Below are 23,880 nucleotides of genomic sequence, written 5' to 3'. Positions count from 1 at the left end.
GATCTGCCTACAACATCTCATTTATCTATATGCCTTTCCCCAATTTTAGTGATTTTAGGGAGGAGGGAGGGAGCCGTCACCACCAAGAAGGGTGAAGTGCTGTGTTGGGTTGAGGGGCCCCTGGCTGTCAGCCAAGGTCAGACATGACAAAAGGCACGGGAATGTCAAGGCAGCAGGATTGAGTGGAAGAAGGGCCAGATTCAGGGTTGGGAGACCTAAGTTCTACTCAAAATCCAGCTCTAATGGTGCCACTGGTGGAAAGACATGCTCAGTACTCCAGAGCAGTTAGTGTCCCCCTGCCCTCAAAAGGACCTACGATGGTATTAACTTAGTTGATGACCTGTCATTATTCCCCAGTGGAGAGCAGACTAGCTGGAGGATGGAGATCTTTTCTCACTCATTAGTGTATCCCCTTTAGAATAATGTATCAGTTAGCCTTTGCTGCATAAAAACTTCCACATCTTATGGCTTAAAACTAAAAACATTTATTATTTCTCATAATTCTGTGGATCACCTGAGCAATATTTATGGTCCGGGCCAGCTTGACTGGGGCTGTATATAGTCTAGGATACTTCACTCACGTGTCTGGAAGTCGGCAGGCTGGCTGTTCTGGGAGATGGGGCTCAACTGCGATGATTCATTTCTGCTCCATATGATCTCTCCTCCTCCAGTTGGCTAGCCTCGGCTTCTTCACTTGGTGCTCTTAACTCCACAGAGCATCACGATGAAAGTTCCAATGCGTTAGCCATCACGAAACCTCTGCTTGCATCATTTACTAATGTCCCATTGGCCAAAGCAAGCTACAAGGCCAAGACAAGATTCAAGGGGTAGAGATATAGATTTCACTTCTTGATGGGAGCTGCAACCTCACATTGTCAAGAGGAATTTGTCGCCATTTTTGCAAACTATTACAAGAACTTTGAACTATGCTTGGTGTAAGAAAGAATGGTTGTTGCAAGAATCAAGAGGTTAAAGAAAAAAAAAAAGAATCAAGAGATAAATAATGAAATAATCATTGTCCATGCCCACCCTACCCCTCACCCCCCGCCATTGGCACATCCATTTCTGTGATGACTGTCCTTTGTTGAGATCTTTGAACTGGGCCAAAACTTTATCCAGTTGTTTAGAAAGTTTATTGCCCTTGACTTAAATATGGTGGTTCCTTTCTGTCTGAGAATTGCAGCTCACCATGGACCTGTGGATCCTATCCATCTTGACGCTGGAGCTGTGCACACCTTGCTGGAATATGGATTATGTCCCCACTCTTAATCTTTGCTCTTTAAACAGATCTGGAGAAGAGGACACCCTTTGTCTACCAAATCACCATCAGCCTTAGCTGGCTGCACCCACCTCCTTCTGTCAGGTGCTGCCTCTTGGATGCCCCCTGGTGGCTTCATCTTGCATAGCCCCACTCAAGGTGTGAAATTCATCATGTGAATTGCCAAAAAGCTGGATGGAATCAAGAGCCTTCAGTGAGAGAACTCTCAGTGTAGTGGAAAGCTAGAGATGGAAAGAAAATAAATTTAAAAAAAATTTTGTAATTACCATCTAGACCTTGTAGCTGGTGAGTCCGTGCTTGTTTCACTGTGACTTGACCCAGAGAAAGGTAAAGCAGCAAAATATAATGTATATAAGAGATTTCTATCATTAAATGTCAGGTGCTGGTGGGTAAGAAGCAGTGCCATTTTCACTGAATAAAAATGGTTGAGTTGGAAAAGCTTAGAGGGTCTTCTGACTGGATCAGCTCATCCAGGGCCTGGTAGGTCCCCATCACAAAGCCCACGAAGCCCAGGATGCTGATCAGGGCGTCCTTGATGATGGTGACGGGGCTCATGCCCTCTGAGTAGTAGGTGGTGATCTCCAGGAGGGGCGGGATGATGAGGGCCAGCGCACTGCTGCTCAGGGAGCCCACCAGAGAGAGGACCAGGTCCAGGCGGGGGATGAGGATGGCCAAGACACCTGCGGGAGATGATACAGGATAGATGGCTCTTCCCAGGCTTAGCCCAAAATTTAAAGTTTGTTTTAAAAATCTTTTTCTTAAAACATATACCAGTTGTTTCTCATACATTCAGTTACATAAAGAAAAAGTTGAAACTCCTGTAATACCCCCAATCACATTTATACATTAAAATTTTGGTGTGTCTCCTTTCAATCATTTTCAACCAATTATTGTTCAAATATATATATTCATTGTTGGGGAGAAAAACCTTCCCTCTTCCCGTTTAGGTTCAAGTGTTTGGGGGCCTGAGAATTTAACTGACAATTAGGCAATTAACAGGAGGAAAGACAAAGTTTATTTAGGGCTAGGGAGCCTTCAGATGAACTGGCTCTCCAAACAAAGATAGAGGTTTATATACCCACTTCAGAAGGGGAACTGGATGGGGGAGAAATAGCTTCCATGCAAGAACAAGTGGAAGGTATGACATTCTCTGATAATTTAAGTATTACTCAGTCTGTGATGATGGTTAATCTTCTTTCTGATTGAAGATCTCCCAGAAAGGGGATTTATGGTGCCTGTATTTTTCAGAAGTTCCTGCTTAATTCAGCAAAGGAAGTTTAGAAAAGGTTTTGCGCCCCCTGCGGCTGCTTGTTCTAATGCTTTTAGCCTAAGATAATTTTTATGCCACAGAAGTACATTTCGAATCTCTACATGTTCAATGATTAAGCTCTTTCTTAATAAATAACACTAAATAACAGTGCTGGGAACAGTCCAGCTGTTTGGAATGTGTCAATGTACAAAATAGACCAAAAAAAAACTACCTTCATGGAACTAACATTAATAAGTAACATGACTGCAAAAACCTCTTACTTGCAAACAATTAGAATGTGAAATTATTTATAGAAAGGGGTCTTCGGTGGGAACAAGATCACAGGGTCCCTTTAAAGGAATATCTTCTCCAGGTTTTATATACATGTCAGAAAACATCTAACAAAGAAATACTAAAAGCTAAAATAAAGTTTTGAAATTATATATATATAATATACACATATACATGATATAATATATAATTATATTTTATAAATATATAATTATATGTAATATATAAAATATATAATTATATGTTTAAATTTTTATATATAATTATATATTATATATATATATATATATATATATATATATATATATATGTAGTTTTTTCTGTAGGTTGTTTTACAGGCCTGGGTTTTTACATTTTTTATTTTACCTGATGGACAATTTTCCTAGTTACAAAGAAAGCCCAGAAGGCTCCCCCAGGTCTCCTAGGATGGAGTGTGGTATAACAGAGCAAAACAGAACTGGAAGGCAGGATTCTGGTTTCTCCCTGTGTGGCCTTGAGTAAGTCTCCACACGTTTCTCAGCTCTTTTCCTCATCTGCCAAATGGGGATGGTAGCTATCCTTTTAGGTATTGTGGTTCATACTGCAAATGGTGTTAAAGTTTTAAATGAGTTAATTCGTGTAAAACACTCAGAAAAGTTATTTTTGTTATTATTTCATTATTACTTTATTATTATTACTTGTTTGAAAGTAACTGTTTGCATATGTACTGATTGGGGAAATGCATGCAGAAGCTTAAGGAACTGTTATCTTCATATCTGGGGCAAATACATTGATCTTTCTGGAGTCTCAAATATTCTGAAGGGTAGTGTCCCTGCCTCCTAGGACAAATTGGGAACAAATAACTTCAAAGGAAGAAAATCAGTGTCCCATGATTTATATGGGCTGGTCTAGCACAGCAAGACTCACAATTAAAAGGAGGCTTAGGGACAGCTGGGCCATGGCAAACACAACGCAGGAATCTCTATCATCTTAACCTCCACTAAAATACTTACAGAAAGGGGCACCCTGGATCATAGGGCCTGGAGCACAAGGAGGGCTGCCGAGGGGGTGAGTGGGGACAGTTGAAGCCAGCAGGTGAATACCAGCCCATCGGAGGCCAAGGAACTGCTGCCAATGGGGATGTGACCCTAGGTTTGCGAAATCATTTTATTTTTCCCCCAAACATTAGAAATCTGCATTTGTATGTGAGATCTCTCCCATATTATTAATGTTGGCCCAAATTTATACAACATTATGAGGGTGAAACAACATACCTCTGATGCCAGATTAGACTCACTGGCCACCATTTTCAACCTCTGTCCTGGAAGTGAAGGGTGATGGGCCTGGACTTGGGTTCAAATCCCAGCTTTGGCACTTCCTGCCCAATTACTTATCACCCTCTGCTTCAGCTTTCTCATTTACAAAGTAGGGTTTATCACAGTCCTACCTCATAAGAGTTCCTGCAAGGACTGAATAAAATACTATGAAATATGGAACAGAAAGAGCTTAGCGCAGTGGCTGGCACATAGTAGGTGTTAAATAAAAGTCAGTTCTTATTGTGATTATTATTTGATAAGTTGTCACTCCCTCAAGCTGGACACTGGTAAATCTGTCTAATTAGGTACATGTAAGAAGTTGTCCCTAAAGCAGAAATGAAATGAATTACTACTTGGAAAGCCTTAGAATGGTCCCTGAAACACAGTTAGTATGCAATCAATGCTGGTTATCGTGGCTGATTCCTGATAGCCCTCAGGAAAGCAGCAACGAGGTGCTCTTTGCCTCCTACTCACATGTCAGGCTGACCATGGCTAGGCGGACGAACAAGTCCAGAGGCAGTGCCCAGCGCTTTGACACCTGGGAGGTGGCGAAAGGAATGATGATTTCTGCAGGGACGTAGAACTGCAGGGCGTAGGTGCACAGGATGCCAATTACATAGAGGATCTTGACCGACTGGTACAGCCTGAAGGACAAACCAGAACAGTGCTCTCAAGGTCAGCATACCCTGACACCTGACCTCCTTGTTTTTTTGTTTTTGCTTTTTTTTTTTTTTTGGCCTCTCTGCAAGGCATGTGGGATCTTAGTTCTCCGACCAGGGATTGAAAGCCCCACTGGAAGTGTGGAGTCTTAACCACTGGACTGCCAGGGAAGTCCCTGGCCTCTTTGTACATTAACCTCTGACCTTGGAACAGTCCCGTAGGCAAATGTTTCCTTGTCTGAAAATGATGGGGAGGGACCTTCTATGAGAGGAAGTCACAGCAGAGCACGCAGTGGAAATAGAGCGAAGCATCACAGATTCAAATGGAAACAGTTGAGAGGGTCATCTCTGCATAAAAAAGAATCTCAGGTATGGGTATATATAACACCTTCATCAACTATCATCACTTGATGCTGAATTTTAGATTTTACGAAAGAGAGGCTCAGGCCCGGTACCTTGCTCAGGGAGATACAAGTGATAAGTGGTGAAGACCAAAAAACCTAGGTCTAAAAGATCTGGTCTTTTGTAATCTCTTTTATTAGGAATTCTCTGGATCCCCCAAAGCACCTGGCATATAACAGGCTCTCAACAAATGCTTCCAGGTGGTTGCATGAACTGCAGAATCCCAAATCCTTGAGGGAAGAGGTAGTCTACACATAGGATTGTGTGAGGGTTGGGGGATAAAAGGAGAGGCAGGGTTACTTGCAGGCCTCAGACTGGGGGCAGAAGAGCATGTGATGGGGGATGCTGAGTTTTATCGATGCCTTTTTTGACCAATGGAGATAAGGCTTTTTTCATTTAGCCCACAAATGTGGTAGATGCATCTGGCATATTAAATAAACCTGTATGACTGTGTCTGTGTATATTTAGTCCATTCCTTAGAAAGGCAAACTTCCACATTTCTGTGTTTCTTGCTCATACTAGTTCTGCTGCCTGGAACACCCTCTCTACTCCCTTTCCATCTGTGCAAACCCCACCTATTTTTTGAAATTCCCATCTTTTGAGGAGGTACTACATTCCAGATGCTTTTAGGCACGCCCAACTTAATCCACATAACTCTGCTTTTTAGAAGAGAAAACTGAGCATCAGAGAAGTTTAATAAACCATCCACGACCATAAGCTAGGAGTTGGTGTAACTGGGTCTTGGATCCAGAGGTGCTGTCGTTGTCCTTGTTTGGACGGAGTCGTCTCATTGGACAGGGAGATTCCCTGTTCTCCCATTCCAATGTACTTTCTTTCCTTGGGAGTCCCCAAGTCCTCTCCACTATTCTGGAGGGCTTCTTTTTCTGTTCTATGTTGTATTTGTGTACATGCACTATCCATTCCCCATTCCCATTGGACCATGAGCTGAGGAAGATAGTGAAGGTCAAAAATCATAGTCTACTCACATCAGCACCCTCCACACCATGTGTCTAGACTGGCATCTGCGTGTAATTGGGATGCAGTAAATGCCTGATGAATGACATTGATCAACTTGGGAAAGAAGCCCCATTTAGACAAATTAAGCCTCCAAGTGACCCTTAAAAAGACAGGCACCTGGTAATTAATGACATGCCTCAGTGTGGGAGAAAGTGCTGCACAATGTGATAGGGGTTCATCTGTCTATTTAAATATTCAGTGTTGAAGTCTGGGTCAGCTAACTGTTGTATGAATTAGGTCATTTGATATAAACATTTTCCAGATTCTAATGGTCTTCCCCAGTTGGTTCTTGTTTTACTACTTTTTCATTCTAGCTACTCTGCAGGACTTGGTAGTGCAGCCTTGGTAAATGTAATTGGAGCCACCCACCGGCTCCACTCTCTACCTCTTGCCCTTCTCTGTGGCCCTCCTTTCTCTCTTTAGGTGACCAAGGACTCTGACTTCTCTCTCTTCCTAAATCATGTCCTTCCTCATACTAAGCTATCAAGGCGTCACTCAACATGGGAGGCTGTTGTTGAAGAAGAGCTCCCTGGATGGAGAATCCAGAGCCCAGGGTTCCCGTGTCAGCTCTGCTTCTCCCTGTGGAGACCCTTAAGACCTAAGTTTACCTTCTGTGGAAAGGAGGAGAAAGTGACCTATATGTTCCTGTTCCCACTGGCCCTGAGTCCCTACCGCCTGAGAGCCCATAGAGTTACCAGCAGTTGGGCAGGTTAAGGGTTATGCTGGCCTTGATGTCATTTCCGAACCGCAGGTAGCCCAGAGTCCCGATGCTGATGTAGAGGGCAGTAACGATGGACATTCCCAAAGACAGGATGACTGGGAAGCGGCGGGCATCCTTCATCTTGTTTTCCAGGGGCAGAACCTACAGAAACGCCACAATGTAAGAAGAGAGGAGGAGGAGGAGGAACACAAGCATAAAGAAGAAAGGCATGCCACTTCCGGGGGTATGTACACAAAAGAATCGGAAGCAGGAACATGCGCAGATATCTGTATACCTACGTTCATAGCAGCATTATTCACAGTAGCCAAAAGTTGGAGGCAACCCGAGTGTCCACTGATGAAGGAATGGATAAACAAAATGTGGTCCATACATACAATGGAATATTATTCAGCCTTTAAAAGAAGGAAATCCTGACATATGCCCCAACATGGATGACTCTTGAAGACATTAGTAAGCCAGTCACAAAATGACAGATACTGTGTGATTCCACTTATATGAGGTACCTGGAGTAGTCAGATTCAGAGTCAGAAACTAGACTGGTGGGCTTCCGTGGTGGCGCAGTGGTTGAGAGTCCGCCTGCCGACACAGGGGACATAAGGTTCATGCCCTGGTCCGGGAGGATCCCACATGCCGCGGAGCGGCTGGGCCCGTGAGCCATGGCCGCTGAGCCTGCGCGTCCGGAGCCTGTGCTCCGCAACGGGAGAGGCCACAGCAGTGAGAGGCCCTCGTACCGCAAAAAAAAAAAAAAAAAAAAAAAGAAACTAGACTGGTGATTCCCATGGGCTGGGGGGAGGAATAAATGGGGAATTATTGTTTAATGGGTACACGGTTTTGGTTTTGCAAAATGAAAAGAGATGGATGGTGATGATCTTTGTACAACAATATGAATGTACTTTATGTCACTGAACTGTACACTTAAAACTGGTTAAGATAGTAAATTTTATGTTAGGTATATTTCACCACAATTAAAGAAAAAAAAAAAGAGGGACTTCCTCGTGCTCCAGTGGATAAGACTTTGTGCTCCTCACACAGGGGGCCAGAGTTCGATCCCTGGTCGGGGAACTAGATCTCACATGCATGCTGCAACTAAGAGTCCACATGCGGCAACTAAGAAGTCCACATGCTGCAATGAAGATCCTGCGTGCTGCAACTAAGACCCAGCACAGCCAAAATAAGTGAATAAATAATAATAAATAAAAAAGAAAAAAAGAGAGAAAAGAAAGGAAAGGAAGGCCTGGAGTCACAAGATGATCCCTGGACCATTCAGAGCTGGAAGCACCCTGCAGGTTGACTAGACCAAGGAGCTCAACTCCCTGGGGCGGCCCGATCTGGCCAGCAGGTGCGTTTTGTTTGGCCAGTTTTTCAGACAACTGAATATGAACGCCTTTAAGCACAACATTCTTTCCCCACCTACCAGGCCCACCTCTCCCTCTCACATATACCTGGCTTCTCCACCCACGTTGTCTTCCAAAAGCTCGTGAGTTTGAGGCTCCCAATTCTAGTGCACTTGCCCCTCTCTGTACAGATGGGAAGGCCAAGGCTCAGGTTATGCAGTGGGCTGGCAGCAGCACTGGGACTAGAGCGTCCTGGCTCCCCAGAGGCACATTTCCCCACATACCGTGTTCTCAGGATCCTTCTTCCCCAGATGCATACCTGGCTCTAAGAGAATCCAAACTGAGGCCAGCCTGCCTCTTGGGCCTGTTGGGCATTCCAAGGTCTCGTCTATCTTTGGTACCAACTCTTTGGCCTCATCTCATAATTTCCTCCTCAGACTTCTACTGACCGAGGGCCCACCCTCACCTTACTCTTCTCCTTGATCCAGCCATGTGCTAAGCACACTTCATGCACCATTAGGGTGATATGTGCCTCAGTTTCCCGATCTGAAAACTTACCTGTTAGAATCTTTTGGAGAATTATATGAGCATTGAAATGGCACACAGTAAGGACTTAGTAATGTTAACTACAATTATTTTGCAATACTGCGAAGACCACAACTCTATGAAGCTGGTACTTGTGTAATTCTTATTTTATAACAAGGTTCTGAAGATGATATTACTTACACCAAGCTATACAGCTTGGAAGTGGCAGAGGAAGGCTGCAAACCAGGGCTGTCCTCCAAAGTCCAATACTTACTTCTACCCTAAACTCCCACAGCCCTGGGCTTGTTTATTACTCAGTGAGAACTTAGCACCTATTCCTTTGTATTGTTCAATCCTTCTTTGTCGTGTATGCACCTCCGAATGGCAGACGCTTGAGGGGAGGGCGTGTCTGGGACTTTCCACTTTCTTCTGGGTTAGGTGCACGTTCCTAGATGCAGCAGGTGCCTGGGAAAATGTCCAGGGGATTAGGTGAAGGGCAATCCAACGTGAGCTTTCCTACCCTGCAATACATTTTTGTTGCATAAATTCCCCAGGCTAAAGATGATCTTTTTACAAGGCCAGCTCATACTAAGTACGGTAAAATCCCTACATAAGAACGAGTTTCATTCTGAGAGCACGTTCATAAGTCCAATTTGTTCATAGGTCCCATAAAGTTAGCCTAGGTACCCAACTAACACAATCGGCTATATAGTGCTGTACTATAGTAAGTTTATAATACTTTTCACACAAATAATACATTAAAAACACAAAAAATAAACATTTTAAATCTTACAGTACAGTACCTTGAAAAGTACAGTAGTACAGTACAACAGCTGGCATACAGGGGCTGGTATCGAGGGAACAGGCAAGAAGAGTTACTGACTGCAGGAGGGAGAGGAGGTGGGAGATGTAGAGCTGAAGGATCGTCAGCAACAGGAGACGGAGGGCAAGCTGCACAGTTTCACTCCTTACGTTCACATCTTTGAAAGTTCCCAACTTGAAGGTTTGTATGTAGGGGATTTACTGTAACTGGTTTTCTCCCTCTGTCCCCTGCGTCTCCCCACAATCAATCAAAGAGATTAAATGGCCATTCACATCAAGTGGGAAGGTCTCTCTCTGGCTTGGGAGTGAGGAGTACCAGCTGTAGCAGTTCCCAGCTGGTGACGCAGCTCAAGACCCTGTCCCTCTTTGGGGTGAGGCTCCTCTTCTGTAAAATTAGAGACTGAATAGAAGGTTTCTAAAGGTAATTTGAACTCTGATACTAATAATCATTAGCACATAGTAGATGTTCATAAACACTTACTGAACACGTAGAATCATCATCTTATAGTTTGAAGAATTAAGGTTCAGAGATTAGCCTGTGACTAAAGTAAGATTCCAGCACACTCTGCCTCCAAAGTCATTTGCTCAACCACTGTACGCTTCTTTTTGCCATGACTGTTCAAAATTCTAAATATAAAGTGCTTCCGGTTCCATTAAGATGGTATAAGCACATTGCGCCATATCTCTCTCACTAATTAAAACTAAAAGCCCTGGACAGAATACATAAAGCAACTATCCATGGACTCTGAAAAGTATATAATAGAAAGTGAATTGCTCAAAACCAGTAAAAATGGCCATCATGGCAGTGAGTTTCCTGATTTTTTTCTTCTTGTATCTCCTAGTTTAGACTCAAGGAGAGCCCAAATCCTGGAACTACATAGTTCTGCAGACAGAAAAAACTCAAGAAGAAACACTCTTTCTGGCCGGAGGGGCCTAAAATAGGGGACCCTGTGGGACAGAGAGCATGGAGAGAATCCCTATTATTCTGTTTCCTTTTTTACTCTCCAGACCATAGCCCCCAAGGCAAGTCTCAGCCACAAAGCAGCAATCTGTTGTATCAGGGACTGTGGTGGTTACTTAGGCACCTAAAAATCTGAGACAAGACAAACTCCTTCTCTTGGAGCAGAGGAACAGGGAAAGAGGGCTTTGGGAGTCCAAAGAGTAAAAGGGGAATTGGATTGGCTACATAATTTGTGGGGCCCAGTGCAAAATGACAACGCAAGGCCACTTGGTCAAAGATCAAGAAATTCAAGATGATGAACACAGGGCATTAAACCAAGTGTGAAATCCTTTTAAAGGCAAGGGCCCATGTGACCACACAGGTTACATGCCCATGAAGCCTGACCTGGAAGGAATCTCTAGTGCTCTTTTCTTCTCTTTTTACTCTCAGTGCTCACCCTCGAGTTAGGCCCAGTCACAAGAAGTGTATAGGAGTATAGGGAGGCTAAAACCCTGGCTTTGTAGCCAAAGGACCAGAAAAAGAAACTGCTGGGTGAATGTGCAGCACACTAGTGCAGGAAAACACGGAAAGGAGGGAGCCAGAGAAAGTGATTCCCTTCATCCCTGTGAATCAAGTCTGGGCTTAGCCCTGAGCTGTACATGTATGGAACTGATGTGAAGCATCAAAGTAAAGGCTTTGAGAACTATTGTGTAGACAGACCACCGTCTGGCCCCTGGGTAGCATATAAGCAAGGTGAAGCCAAATATCACTTCAAAGTCTTTGAAAACTAATCTGATAGTAAAACCATGGTCTATTGAAGGTATATAAAGACTTGTAGTTTGAATCTAATCAGATTGACTGCTTGCTAAAATAAAAAAGTCAACATTCTCCAGAGGATTTTAACAGGCTCCAGAGTCTCATAAAATAATATTCAAAATGTGTAGGATACAGTCTAAAATTAATCAACATACAAAGAACCAGGAAAATCTCAATACTTCTCAAGGGAAAAGACAACAGATGCCAACCCTAAGATGACTAAAATTATGGAAATATCAGACAAAGACTTTAAAGCAACTGTTATAACCATCCTCTGTGAAGTAAGGGAGAACACTGTTGAAACAAAAGGACAGATATAAGTTCTCGGCAACAAAGCTGAAGGAATAAGAACCAAAGAACCAAATGGCAATTTTAGAACTGAAAAACCCCACTGGAGAGGCCCAATGTAAATGACAGAACACAGTCAGTGAACTTGAAAATAGATCAATAGGAACAATTGAATCTGAACATAAAAGAGAAAAAACGATTTTAAAAAATGAATAGGGCCTCAGAAAATTGTTGGACATATATCAAACTGTCTAACATTCAGGTCACTGGAGTCCCAGAAGGGGAAGAAAAAGAGATTGGTAAAGAAAATAATTTTTGAAAAAGAAAACTTCCCAAATTGTAAAAGACATATATTTACAGATTCAAGAAATTAAATGAATTTCAAACAGGACAAATTCAAAGAAAACTAATCCAGACAATACAATACAACTGCTGAAAACCAAAGATTTTTAGAAAAGTATCTTGAAAGTAACCAGATAAAAAATAACATCACATATAGGGGAACAATGATTCAAATAACTGCAGATTTCTCACTAGAACCATTGAGGGCAAAAGGAAGGGATACCATATTTTCAAAGTGCTAAAAATAGACTGCCAACCTAGAATCCTATGTTGTGCAAAAACATCCTTCAGTAATAAAGGCAAAAAATAAAGATATTCTAAGATTTTAAAAAAATGAAAAAAATTTGTCACCAGTCTAAAAGAAATAATGATGGAGTTTCTTCACATTGAAGGGAATGATACCAGAGGGAAACTTGTGATTTCAGGAATAAGGAAAGAGCAACAGAAATGGTAGTTATCTGGATAGATACATTAGACTATTTTTCCCTTAGTAAGTTTATCAAAAGGGCCATGTGGCACTACTGAAAGCAAAAATTATAACATTTTTAACATTTTTCTGATGGTGTTTTGACATATTTAGATGTATTGGGTTGGCCGAAAAGTTTGTTCAAGTTTTTCCTAAAAAAAACCCGAACGAACTTTTTGGCCAACCCAGTAATACATATGGGCATTACAACAAAAAGGGGGGAAAGAAAAAAAAACTCTACAACTATAAGATTTCTATAGTTTACTAGAAATGATAAAATATTAACTGTAAGTAAATTGTGAAAAGATATATGTATACTGTAATCCCTAGAGCAACCATGAAAACTGTTATAGAAAGAGATATAGTCAAACCTCTGATGGGCAAACTAAAGTAGAATACTAAACAGTATTCAAAGAATCCAAAAGGAGGCAAAAAGAGAAAATGGGAAAGCAAAAGGAGGGGTAGAACAGAAAACAAATAATAAAATGCAGACCTAATAAACATAATAATTATATTAACTGCAAATGGTCTAACCACACCAACTAAAAGCCAAAGATGGTGGGTGCCAGGGCTGGGAGCAGAGGGAAATGGAGACTGACTGCTTACTGGGCATAGGGTCTCTTTTTGGGATGATGAAAATGTTTTGGAATTAGACAGTAGTGATGAATGCACAATATTGTGAAGGCAATGAAAACCACTGAATTATATATTTTAAAATGGTTAAAATGGTGAATTTTATCTCGATAAAAAAATTAAAAGGATGGAAAAAAATGTATCACACAAATACTAATTAGGACAAAGTTGGAGCTCTAATGTTACATGATTTTAAGGTAAAGCTTGTGTTATCATGATATTTTGGTATTCGTGAAAGGAAAGACACATTGATCAATGAATCAGTATAGGAAGTCCAGAAATTGACCCATATTCATATATCGACTAGCTTTTTACAAAGATGCAAAGGTAATTCAGTGGAGAGTAGATAGTCTTTTCAACAAATGATGAAGGAATAATTGGCATCCTTAAAAAAATTGAACTTCAACTTATAAACACTTTTAACAAAAATTAAACTCAGAATGTATCATAGATCTAAATGTACAATGAAAACAAAACATTTAGAAGAAAATATAGGAGAAAAGTCTTCGTGACTTTGGAGTAGGCAAAGTGTTCTAGATAAAACTAAAGTTTTAGATAAACTAAGTAGGATCCATAAATGAAAATTTTTGATATGTTGAACTTCATCAAAATTAAAACTTTTTCTCTATGAAAGACAACGTTAAAAGAATGAAAAGACAAGCTACAGACTAGAGAAAATATTTGCAAATTACACATCTAATAAAGGATTTGCATTTGGCATATATAAAGAATTTTTTAAACTCAGCAATAAAAGACAACAACTCAGTTCTTTAAAAATTCGCAGATTTGAACAGACACTTATACCAAACAGACACTTATACAGATGTCAAATAAGCCCATAAAAAGATGCTCAAAATCATTGGTCATTAGTAAAATGCAAATTAAATCACAATCAAATAGCACTACACACCTATTAGAATGGCTAAAATTTTAAAAAGCCACTAAAAACACAGGTAAGAACTAGCAAAGATGCAAAGGAATCCTAACACTCATACATCCGGTGGGAATACAAAATGGTCTGGCAATTCTGGAAAACTGCTGGGCAATTTTCTATAAAGTTAAACATACATTAACATGTCACCCAACAAACCTACTCCTAGAGAAATGAAAACGTATGTTCACACAAAACCCTGTACACAAATGCTTACAGTAGCATTACTCATAATCATCAGAAACTAGAAACAACCTAAATGTCCTTAAACAGGTGATGGTTAAACAAATTGTGGTACTGCTCATACAGTGGATGCTCAGCGGTAGAAAGCAGCAAGCTCCTGATGCATGCAACCACGTGGATGACCGTATATGCAGCTAAGTGAAAGAAGCCAAGCTTAAAAGGTTACATACTGTATGATCCCATGTGGATGGCATTCTGGAAAAAGTGAAACAATAGAGACAGAAAAGAAGGTGGATGCCAGGGGTTAGTGGGAGTGGGGGGAAGTTGACTATAAAAAGGGCAGCACAAGGGAGCTTTTTATGGTGAGGGAATTGTTCTGTGTTCTGATTGTGGTGCATCTATGACTCTGTACTTTTCAAAACTTAAAGAGATGTACACCAAATAAAAGTGAATTGTACTGTATATAAATTAAAAGTAAACTTAAAAAGCATAGAGGTACAAGAGGTATAAACTACTACTTGCAAAATAAATGAGTCACAGGTATGAAATGTACAGTACAGGGAAAACAGTCAATAACTATGTAATATCTTTGTATTGTGACATTTATCGTAACTAGACTTACCATGGTGATCATTTTGAAAGCCATAGAAATATCGAATTACTATGTTGTAAGTAACAGGAATTAACATAGTGCTGTAGGTCAATTATAAATATAATTAACACTATTCTATATGTGAAAGTTAAGTAAATCCTGAGTTTTCATCACAAGGAAAAAATTTTTTTTCTATTTCTTTAATTTTCTATCTATAAGAGATGATGTATGTTCACTAAACTTATTGTGATAATCATTTCATGATATATGTAAGTCACATCATTATTCTGTATACCTTAAACTTATACAGTGCTGTATGTCAATTATACCTCAATAAAACTGGAAGAAAAAAATTATACACAGCACTATCCTTCCTCAAGTGTGGAAGTAGAGACTATATAATAATCCATTGTAAATAAACTGTACTTTCCAGTTTAAAACTCCTTTATGTTTCATAAAAATCCTGTAATTTAAGTTGTATACCTCCATTTATATTGATTTTTAAAGATTAATAAATCCATGTTGATATGAAGATAAATGTTTAACAAATGTACTGGGACAGGAATAAAACTCTCCTGACTGCTCTAACCTCTTTTTTTTTTTTACCTCTTTGCTATAACCTACTTTTTCCTGCTGGTCCAAAGTGAAGTCAGAGGTTAGTTTCTCCAGCTGACACAAGTGAGGTCAGAGGTTAGTTCCTCTGGTGCACACAGAACCCAGAGCTCCCAGCTCCTGTTCAGAAGGCCACCCACAGCACCTTGGAAAGTCTACCCCAATTGAAACCTTACCACACCAATGCTTTCAAATGAAAAAACGGCTGTTCCAAAGAAGAGCGAGTAGGTCTTCCAATTTGCTACCAGTGGCAAGTGGCTGGGGTCCGGAATTCCCTATGGGGGAGAGAAAAGTGGTAAAGACATTTCCTCTAAAAGCATATTTGGGATCCCTTAAGAGAAGAGTATTCTGAGAGTAAAGCTGAATTATAAAAAAAATTGAATATCAAGAAATTCAGAAAACTTCAAAAGGAAGTAGGCAACAATCAGAGTTGATTTTAATACTTCCCAATACCAAAGAGCCAGAGGAAAGAAAGATTAAGATATTATCAAAGTACTGAAGGATAAGGGAATCTCACAGAGGGAGTCTGGTTTACCAGAATCCTCCAGAAGAAAATCTTACACACCACAGGTTAGTACTAGCCTAAAGTGCCCAAGAACACTTTGAATGTACCAGTGGTTATAGATGTTGGAAATTACTGTGACTATAGTTACAGTGATATTCTAGGGAGCCCAAAGTAATTAGTTAAATATGAAAGTCCCATTTTCTTCTTCAATGAGCTGTAAACAGAAGGAGAAGAAAGTGTGTGGAATAAATATTTTATGTATCCTGTGACCTAGTATGTGAAAATAATGAAAGAACAATTTCTCTAATTGAGCAACCTCTGGAACAGTCCAAAAATAAATTAGAGGTAGCTATTTCATTGGGAAATTCAATTTTGTAGAATCTATCAATATTGCCTTAAGACTTATCTGTGGTTATCCTAAAATATTTGGCTAATCTCTTATTTTTACTAAATTCCATGGACAAAATAACGTTTTTTTCTTGTGACTTCTGAAAGAGGAAAACATCTGAAAGGTATGAGGCATGCCAAGGGTCTTCTGGATTTAAATTTCTATGTAGGCTTGTCCATTATAAAATGAAAATTAGAAAGGAGAGAAAAGTGGGAAACTGAGGGAAAATGAATACCCATACTCAACTTCGAAGATGTGTGATTTACATCATGATAGATTTGTTTGTGGTCTTTCAAGACTTTCTATTTATAACTCTGTGACTAAATATTAGTTGTTGTTGTTTTCTCTTGAGTTCCTTAGGGGTAATTTTGCAAGTACTTGGAATTACAGCGTAGAGGATGTAAGACTAGTTCAATAAGGTTTAGCTGTGGTAGAAAATCCTGTTTTTTATCTGCCTTTTGCTGCTATCCAACCATTACAGGAATGGTCTGTATAGTTAACCAATCAAGATATTTTCCTTGCAAAGCATAATTTTTTTCTAAGACCAGGATTTGACATAAAATGAGTATTGGAGAAGCAACATCAAAGAGGAGATACCCAGAAAAATGAGAGTGCACAGAGACATCTTTGTGGAAGAAATGCTACAGTAAAGTGGGTTCTAAGCTGAAGAGGGGAGTGCATACATATATCTACCCTCGGGGCTGGCCCCAGGTGTCAGTCTATCATTGATAAAAAAAGGCTCTGCCCACTAGAGAAGTGAGGAGTGTGGTGTGCTAACCTGGATGATGGACTGGGTGATGATGACCAAGCTGACCAGCATGGTGATGTTGGCCAATAGGGAGAAGATGGTCAGAACCCTGAGGTTCCGGATGAGGACGATCAGCGCCAGGAAGGGCAGGAAGGTGAGCATGTAGAGTCGAGAGTCCACGGTGGGCGTCAGGATCACTGTCCTGTTGTAATGGCAGTTGTTGGTTGTGCTATTAACCGCTTCCGCTACCTGGGAGGGGAATGGGAAAAGCAAGGGGAAGATTCGATGAATCTTCTCAGTGCCTGGCCCATAATCAGACTCCCTCACAAAGAGCTGGCATGTCTCACGTGCCAGGGTCTCAGAGTGAGTTAGAGTGACTTTAGGACTTCTTATTGCAAATCTTCTGCACCATACTTCCTCAAAAGAAGCTGCAGAAATAACTTTAATAAAAAAATGAACTTAATAAACATAAATACCTAAACTTAGAGTGGCTATTTGTTAGCTTTTGGCAACGCAGAATCCATTCCTCCTGATTTTGCTTTATTTTTGGTGCATTCTCTCTCACCTGAATACATCCTTGGTGGACTGTAACTCACAATCATGTGGCAGAGCCAAAGCACTGCCTTGAACTCAAGCACAGGCACTCACATCTCTCCCTGGAATATGAATCTAAATAACAAGCAAAATGACACAAGGCAGACCTAGAAAAGGGTAAACAGTAATTATGATAGGGAATCCCTGAGGATCCCTCATCAGTTCTATCGACATCCCCCTAGCTGCCCTGGTTCCTCCTGTTCCTGTCTTTTTCTGAGACGCTTTTTTTTTTTTTTTTTTTTTAAGTTTTCTCTGTCATTTTGGAAGTTAGCTAATATTCTTCCACTAAACTCATTTTCTGCTTAAGTTCCACTGAATCTGTTTCTTTTGCTTATAACCAAAAAAGCTCATCACTTACTGTTTCTTAATTGGACCAACACTGACATTTTCAGTGAGAGAACTCTTCCTTGTGAGCATCTGACCATTCATTGCAGGTCATTTAGCATCTCTGGATGCCACCCAGTAAAATGTATCAGCATCCCCCCATCACTGCGACAAACAAGGAACACCCCTGCACACTGTACAAATACCTCCCAGCAAAGTGGGGGTAGGAGGGAGGGCACCACCCTCCTTTGGAATTAGCCTGACTTAATGGCTACAGTCTTATTGTGCAAGCAACACAGTCCACTGCAGAACAATTAGAAACTAGATTTAAGCAATAAGAAAATGTGAAATCAATGATAATCTCAGTACCTATGGGTAGCCATGGTAATGCCTTGCAACATATTCATCTGTACATTTTCTATGCAGTATCACAAATTACATGTATTACACGCATCCTTTTTATTTTACAAGACTGAAATTATAGTATACATTCTTATTTTGAAATCTCCTTTCCGGGACTTCCCTGGTGGTGCAGTGGTTAAGTATCCACCTGCCAATGCAGGGGACACGCATTCGATCCCTGGTCCGGGAAGATACCACACACCGTAGAGCAACTAAGCCCGTGTGCCACAACTACTGAGCCTGTGCTCTAGAGTCTGCGAGCCACAACTACTGAGCCCGTGTGCCACAACTACTGAAGCCTGCGTGCCTAGAGCCCTGCTCTGCAACAAGAGAAACCTCCACAATGAGAAGCCTGCGCGCCGCAACAAAGAGTAGCCCCTGCTCACCGCAACTTGAGAAAACCCATGCACAGCAACGAAAACCCAACACAGCCAAAAATAAATTAATTAATTTTAAAAAAAAGAAATCTCCTTTTCATTTAACACATCATGAATACTTAAATAAATCATTAAGTCTTGTTTTTTTCTGATTCCTCACTACAGTAGGAAAAATACTTGGAACATTAGGTAGGTATTCAAGGCCTTCCATAAATGGACCCATTCAACTGTGAAAGCTCTTCCTCTCCCAAGGCCCACACCTTCTTCTACAACCACTTGTATTGCCTCTCCTGAGCAAGTCCCGTACATTCCTGCCTTCAGGTGTTTATTTCTCCTCCCACCTTGACTGTCACTACTTCTCCAACCTGCCCTTCAATGCCCAGCTCAGGTGCATCTCCTCAAGGGAGGCTTCTCTTGCTCCAATGATCTCTCCTGCTCCCATACATTTCTGGCCCTTAGTTCACAATTAAGCATCCCCAACCTCAGGGTGTTAGTGGAGTCTTGACCCAACAATGACATATTATACTGATATTTAGCTTTTCATATGTCTTAGAGCACATCCCATTAGTCTGCAAACTCCTTGAGACAATGCTTATCTTGTCTCTTGACAGATGATTGATAAAGTTCTGCTAATGTCAGATTGATTCCCAAGCAGCAATCTGGCAATTAGGAGCCTTCAAATCAAATTCCTTGACCCAATAATTTTACTTAAAAAATACATATACTAAAGTAATAAAGGGTTATACAAAGACTTGTACAGATTATAGTAAAAAACAGATTATAGTAGAAAAACAGAAAATATCAGATGATAAAAGACTAAGTCATCTGTATGATGGAAAATTATAAAACTATTAAAAATTACACTAAAAAACTTAAGAACATTGAAAAATGCTAATCAGTTAATATTCATTTAAAACAATCCATGAGTGGTTGGATTAAGAATAATTTTGTTTTATTTTGAGAAGCAGTATAGCATAGTGTTTAAAAACTTGAGCTGTGATATTAAAAAGGCCTGTATTTTTACCCTTTGTTCTGTGACCATATTTATATATATTATAGAGTTCATAACATCAGTTTTCTCATCTGCAAGATGGGAATAACCATAGTACCTACTCTGATAAGACCAAGGAGAGAATTAAATGAGGGAAAGCTTATAAAATTACCAGCACTGTACCTGACACATAATAGAAGCTAATTCTGAATTCTTACTATTTTTTTCCTTCTTTTTAATTTTTATTTTATATTTCCAAATTTCTGATATTACTATAAACAGAAAAAGAGCCCTGAAGAATAGTTTTCTTTTTTAAGCTTATTGATTAAGGATAGCCTCTGTTATTACCCACATTATTTTGCTCAAATTGCTCCAAGATAACTATTGGGTTAGATCAGAAGAATTTCTCGGGGACAAAAAACTGTTAAACCAAGGAGATTAAACAGCTAAAGGTAGATAAAGATGGCCCAAAGATTAGGTATCATTCAAAATGACCTATATCAGTTTAAAAAGAGTTAAGGATGATTACGTACCAAGGCAGGATGATTGACAAAATCCAAGGTTACTTCCAGCTCAATTTTAAAGACCAACCTCGAGCACAGGTCCAGTTTTAGAGATAACTCTTGGACAAAGGGTACTATGGATAAGGTAACCACTTACAGAAATCTGCAGATATGTGAACTGGGGGAAGCCTGGGTTCTTTGATAACACTCAGTTTAACTTTCTTCATTGTATGATGAGGACACTACGGCCCAAAGAGAAGAAGCTATTTGTTGAACAACTAGAAAAAGAGGACCCTCCTTTTCCATGTTCTTTTCCCTCCCACCTTCTCTAGAAGACTCTACCTGTTTTAAATTATCAGCCAGAAACACAATGTACACGCAGCAGAAGCCCATCTGAGTGACTATAAGAAAGAAGCTCACGATACGCCTGAAAGAGAGGAGAGAGAGAAAAAGAAAAACAACTTGTTATAAAAGAAGAGCTGGCTTGTCATTTCCATTTCTGTTCCCAGGGGTTGGTGACCCTCGACCAGCACCCTCGGTCCTGCTACCACAATCAACAATAGGGCAGTAGAAGGGATGTAACAATAATTCTTTGAAAAACATATTTCTCAACCACCTCCACACTCTCAACTCAGATGTGGTAAAACTCTTCATCATCAGGAAACTTGCCCCATACCCAGCTCTGTGTTGATACTAACTGATGTAAGGCAGTAGGCACAACTTATTAGCAATCATTAAAATTTTTTCCTTACCATGTGCCAGACACCATATAAGGCACCAAAGATACACAGACAAATAACACATTGTCTTTTCCTCTAGTGGTTTAGAGACTAGTGGGTGAGATGGATAAAAAATAATATGGCGGAACTTCCCTGGTGGCGCAGTGGTTAAGAATCCACCTGCCAATGCAGGGGACATGGGTTCGATTCCTGGTCCGGGAAGATCCCACATGCCTTTGAGCAACTAATCCCATGCACCACAACTACTGAGCCTGTGCTCTAGAGCTCGTGCTCCGCAACAAGAGAAGCCACCGCAATGAGAAGCCTGTGCACTGCAACAAAGAGTAGCCCCCGCTCGCCTCAACTAGAGAAAGCCTGCGTGCAGCAATGAAGACCCAGCACTGCCAGAAATAAATAAATTAATTAATTAAAAAAATAATAAAACGGCACTAAGGGCCATGGTAAAAAGGGCATTTTACCCGAACTAAAGAGCAGACAGCCTTCGTAGAAAAAAACAATACCTGAGCGGGAGTCCTTTGGGAAGAGGAAGAAAGAGTAAGAGAAGAAAAAAGGAATAAAGAGGAGGGGCAGATGGTGAAGAAGTAGTGAGGAAAAAGCATTTCAGCAGAGGGATTAGGCAGATTTCTCTAGCTGCCATGTGGAGAGTCCATTGGAGGGGGCAAGACTGAGGATGGGAAGACCAGATAATGGAGGTGAAAGATGGCAGCCACCTGGACAAAGACGTAGCTGTTAGGGTGAGAGAACTGAAAGCATTTTAAGAGATACTAGGGAACTAGAACTTACAGAACCTGGTGACCACCTACATCTAGGGGAAGGAAAAAGGAAATGACTTAAGGTGAGTGACAAGTTTTTGGCTTGGACAACAAAATGAACTGGGAAACTCAGAAGGAAGAACAGGTTTTAGGGGAAGGGGAAGAAATGGCACATTCAGTACCTGTATTGTTGAGCTTGAGGTCCCTACAGGAGACAACCACATACTGGGGTCTGGAAATGTTGATTTGTCAGTGATGGATAAAGCCTTGAGAAGGCAAATTAGTGTTGGAAAATGTGCAGAGTGAGAAGAGAAGGCAGCATCCCAAACCCTAGAGAACACCAACATTTAAAGAGAGGATAGAAACAAAGAAGCCTGCAAAGTAATGACCAGAGAGGTAGCTGGGAAACTAGGATGAAAAAGGGTTTAATAGAAGCCAAGTGAAGAGAGAATGTCTGAAGAAGAGAACAGTCAATTGTACCCACTGCTGCTGGGAGGTTCTCTAGGGCAAAGAAGGTGCCCTAGAGAACATTGGTGGAAAGGACTTCAGTAGAAGTATAGGACAGGAAAGCCAGGTGACCCATGAAGGAGGTGTGAACGGGGTGTATGGATGTAAAATTAGAGGGTGGGGCTATTCTTTCATAAAGCTAGAGTGTGAGTTCCAGTCTTGAAGGTGCCCATTTTGTTTATCATTGTAAACCCACTGCCTAAAGCACTTCCTGACACACTGCAGGTATTCAGTAGATATCTGTTGAATAATCAGATAATGAATATGATATAGAGGATGGTATAAGGTCCAGGAGGCTTTATTAATTTATTTTATTATTTTTAAGATGGAGATACATGAACACATTTCAATGTTGAGAGGAAGAGCCCATAGTTCAAAAAAGAAGTTCAAGTTATAGGAGAGGAGATAATCAGTAGAGTGAAATTGCTAAACAGAGCAGGAAAATCTACCTTACATGCCCAACAATAAGTAGAAGGATCTGACGCGTTGTGACAGGCAAAAGCCACCTCTTGGGTCACACAATTGGGAAAACACAAGAAATCATTCCATAGCCTTCCTAGACTGCTCATAGGCTGAATTGATTAATTCAGTATGTGAATGGGCTTTGGGTCAAGAGACATGCCAGACCCATGATGCTCGTGGGCAAGGCACACCTCAGGTAGTGCAGTTTGGGGTATCGCAGTTCAAGAGAGACTTTGATAATCTAGAGGTGAGTAGAAAAGAGTAGACAGACAGGGTGGGGAGAGGTGGGAAAACAAAGACAAAAGAGTAGATTTAGTCCCAAGTACCAGGAGACAGAAGGTGTTGACTGTTTCCATCATCTCCAAAAGCAAAAAAGTAGAGGCTGCAGGAGGTAGACTTCAGCTCACCAAGGAACCCTCAACGTCTTGGTCTTTTTCTCTCTTTTCTTCTCACTATATACTCTCTCCCTAAGAGACCTCTTCTGTTCCCTGGCATCATAGCTGATGACTTCAGTGTCTCCTGCATGAAGACAGGTTCAAACCTATACATGTAACTACCCACTTGACATCTCTGCTTGAATATGCAAAACAGAAGTCATCAGAAGCCTGAGTCAACCTTGACTCTTTCTTTCCTTTCCCCACAACCCTGGGACCCAAATCATGACCAGATTCATTTTTCTCCATCCCCACTGCCACCAGCTTGGAACCAGCCATCACTGTCACCTGCCTGGACATTGTCAACAGCCTCTTCATGGTCTAAGTCTATTCTTGCTCCCTTACAATCTCTTCTCCTTACAAAAGCCAGACAGATCTTCAGACAATGCAAATATGATTAAAACAGGAAAGCCTCTGATTAAAACCCTCCAATGGTTTCCTGGTTGCTTTTAAGAAAAGAACAAGACCTTGAAGGGGGTCCAAAATGTACAGCTTGTTTGGGCCCTTTTGGATCCTTCTTCAGCATCATCTCCCTATCTGCCCTCAAGCTACCTGGTCGTTCTTTACCCTGAAACTGTCACATACTCCCTCTTGCTTCGGGACCTTCATAGCTTGCTCCTCGTCCTGGAAGGCCCTTCAGGCTCCTGCCCACTTTTCCCTAGGTAATCTCTCATTCCTAAGAATGCCTTCCTTCAGAACTCATCAACCGTTCCATCCTAGGAAGCCTACCTGAACCTATGTACATCTCCTTACCTG

General features: G+C 40.9%; 1 protein-coding gene across 2 annotated transcripts in view; it reads right to left on the bottom strand.

Annotated features, from left to right (window-relative positions):
* Positions 1 to 464: 464 nt before the first annotated feature.
* Positions 465 to 23,880, bottom strand: part of LOC131755871 (proton-coupled amino acid transporter 2-like) — a 97,324-nt gene continuing 73,908 nt past the window's right edge. For both annotated transcript variants that reach the window (XM_067033414.1, XM_067033413.1), the window contains 6 exons: positions 20,572 to 20,656; positions 17,069 to 17,287; positions 15,574 to 15,672; positions 6,888 to 7,054; positions 4,589 to 4,758; positions 465 to 1,959 (listed from right to left, as the gene is read on the bottom strand). In XM_067033414.1, the coding sequence (XP_066889515.1) occupies positions 1,688 to 1,959; positions 4,589 to 4,758; positions 6,888 to 7,054; positions 15,574 to 15,672; positions 17,069 to 17,287; positions 20,572 to 20,656 (1,012 nt within the window). In that variant the 3' untranslated portion in view covers positions 465 to 1,687. The remainder of the gene's footprint in view (positions 1,960 to 4,588; positions 4,759 to 6,887; positions 7,055 to 15,573; positions 15,673 to 17,068; positions 17,288 to 20,571; positions 20,657 to 23,880) is intronic.

This window comes from Kogia breviceps, chromosome 4 (genome assembly GCF_026419965.1).
Source record: "Kogia breviceps isolate mKogBre1 chromosome 4, mKogBre1 haplotype 1, whole genome shotgun sequence".
NCBI lineage: Eukaryota > Metazoa > Chordata > Mammalia > Artiodactyla > Physeteridae > Kogia > Kogia breviceps.
The sequence above is the reverse complement of the archived record's forward strand: the minus strand, read 5'-3'. Positions and strand labels throughout refer to the sequence as shown.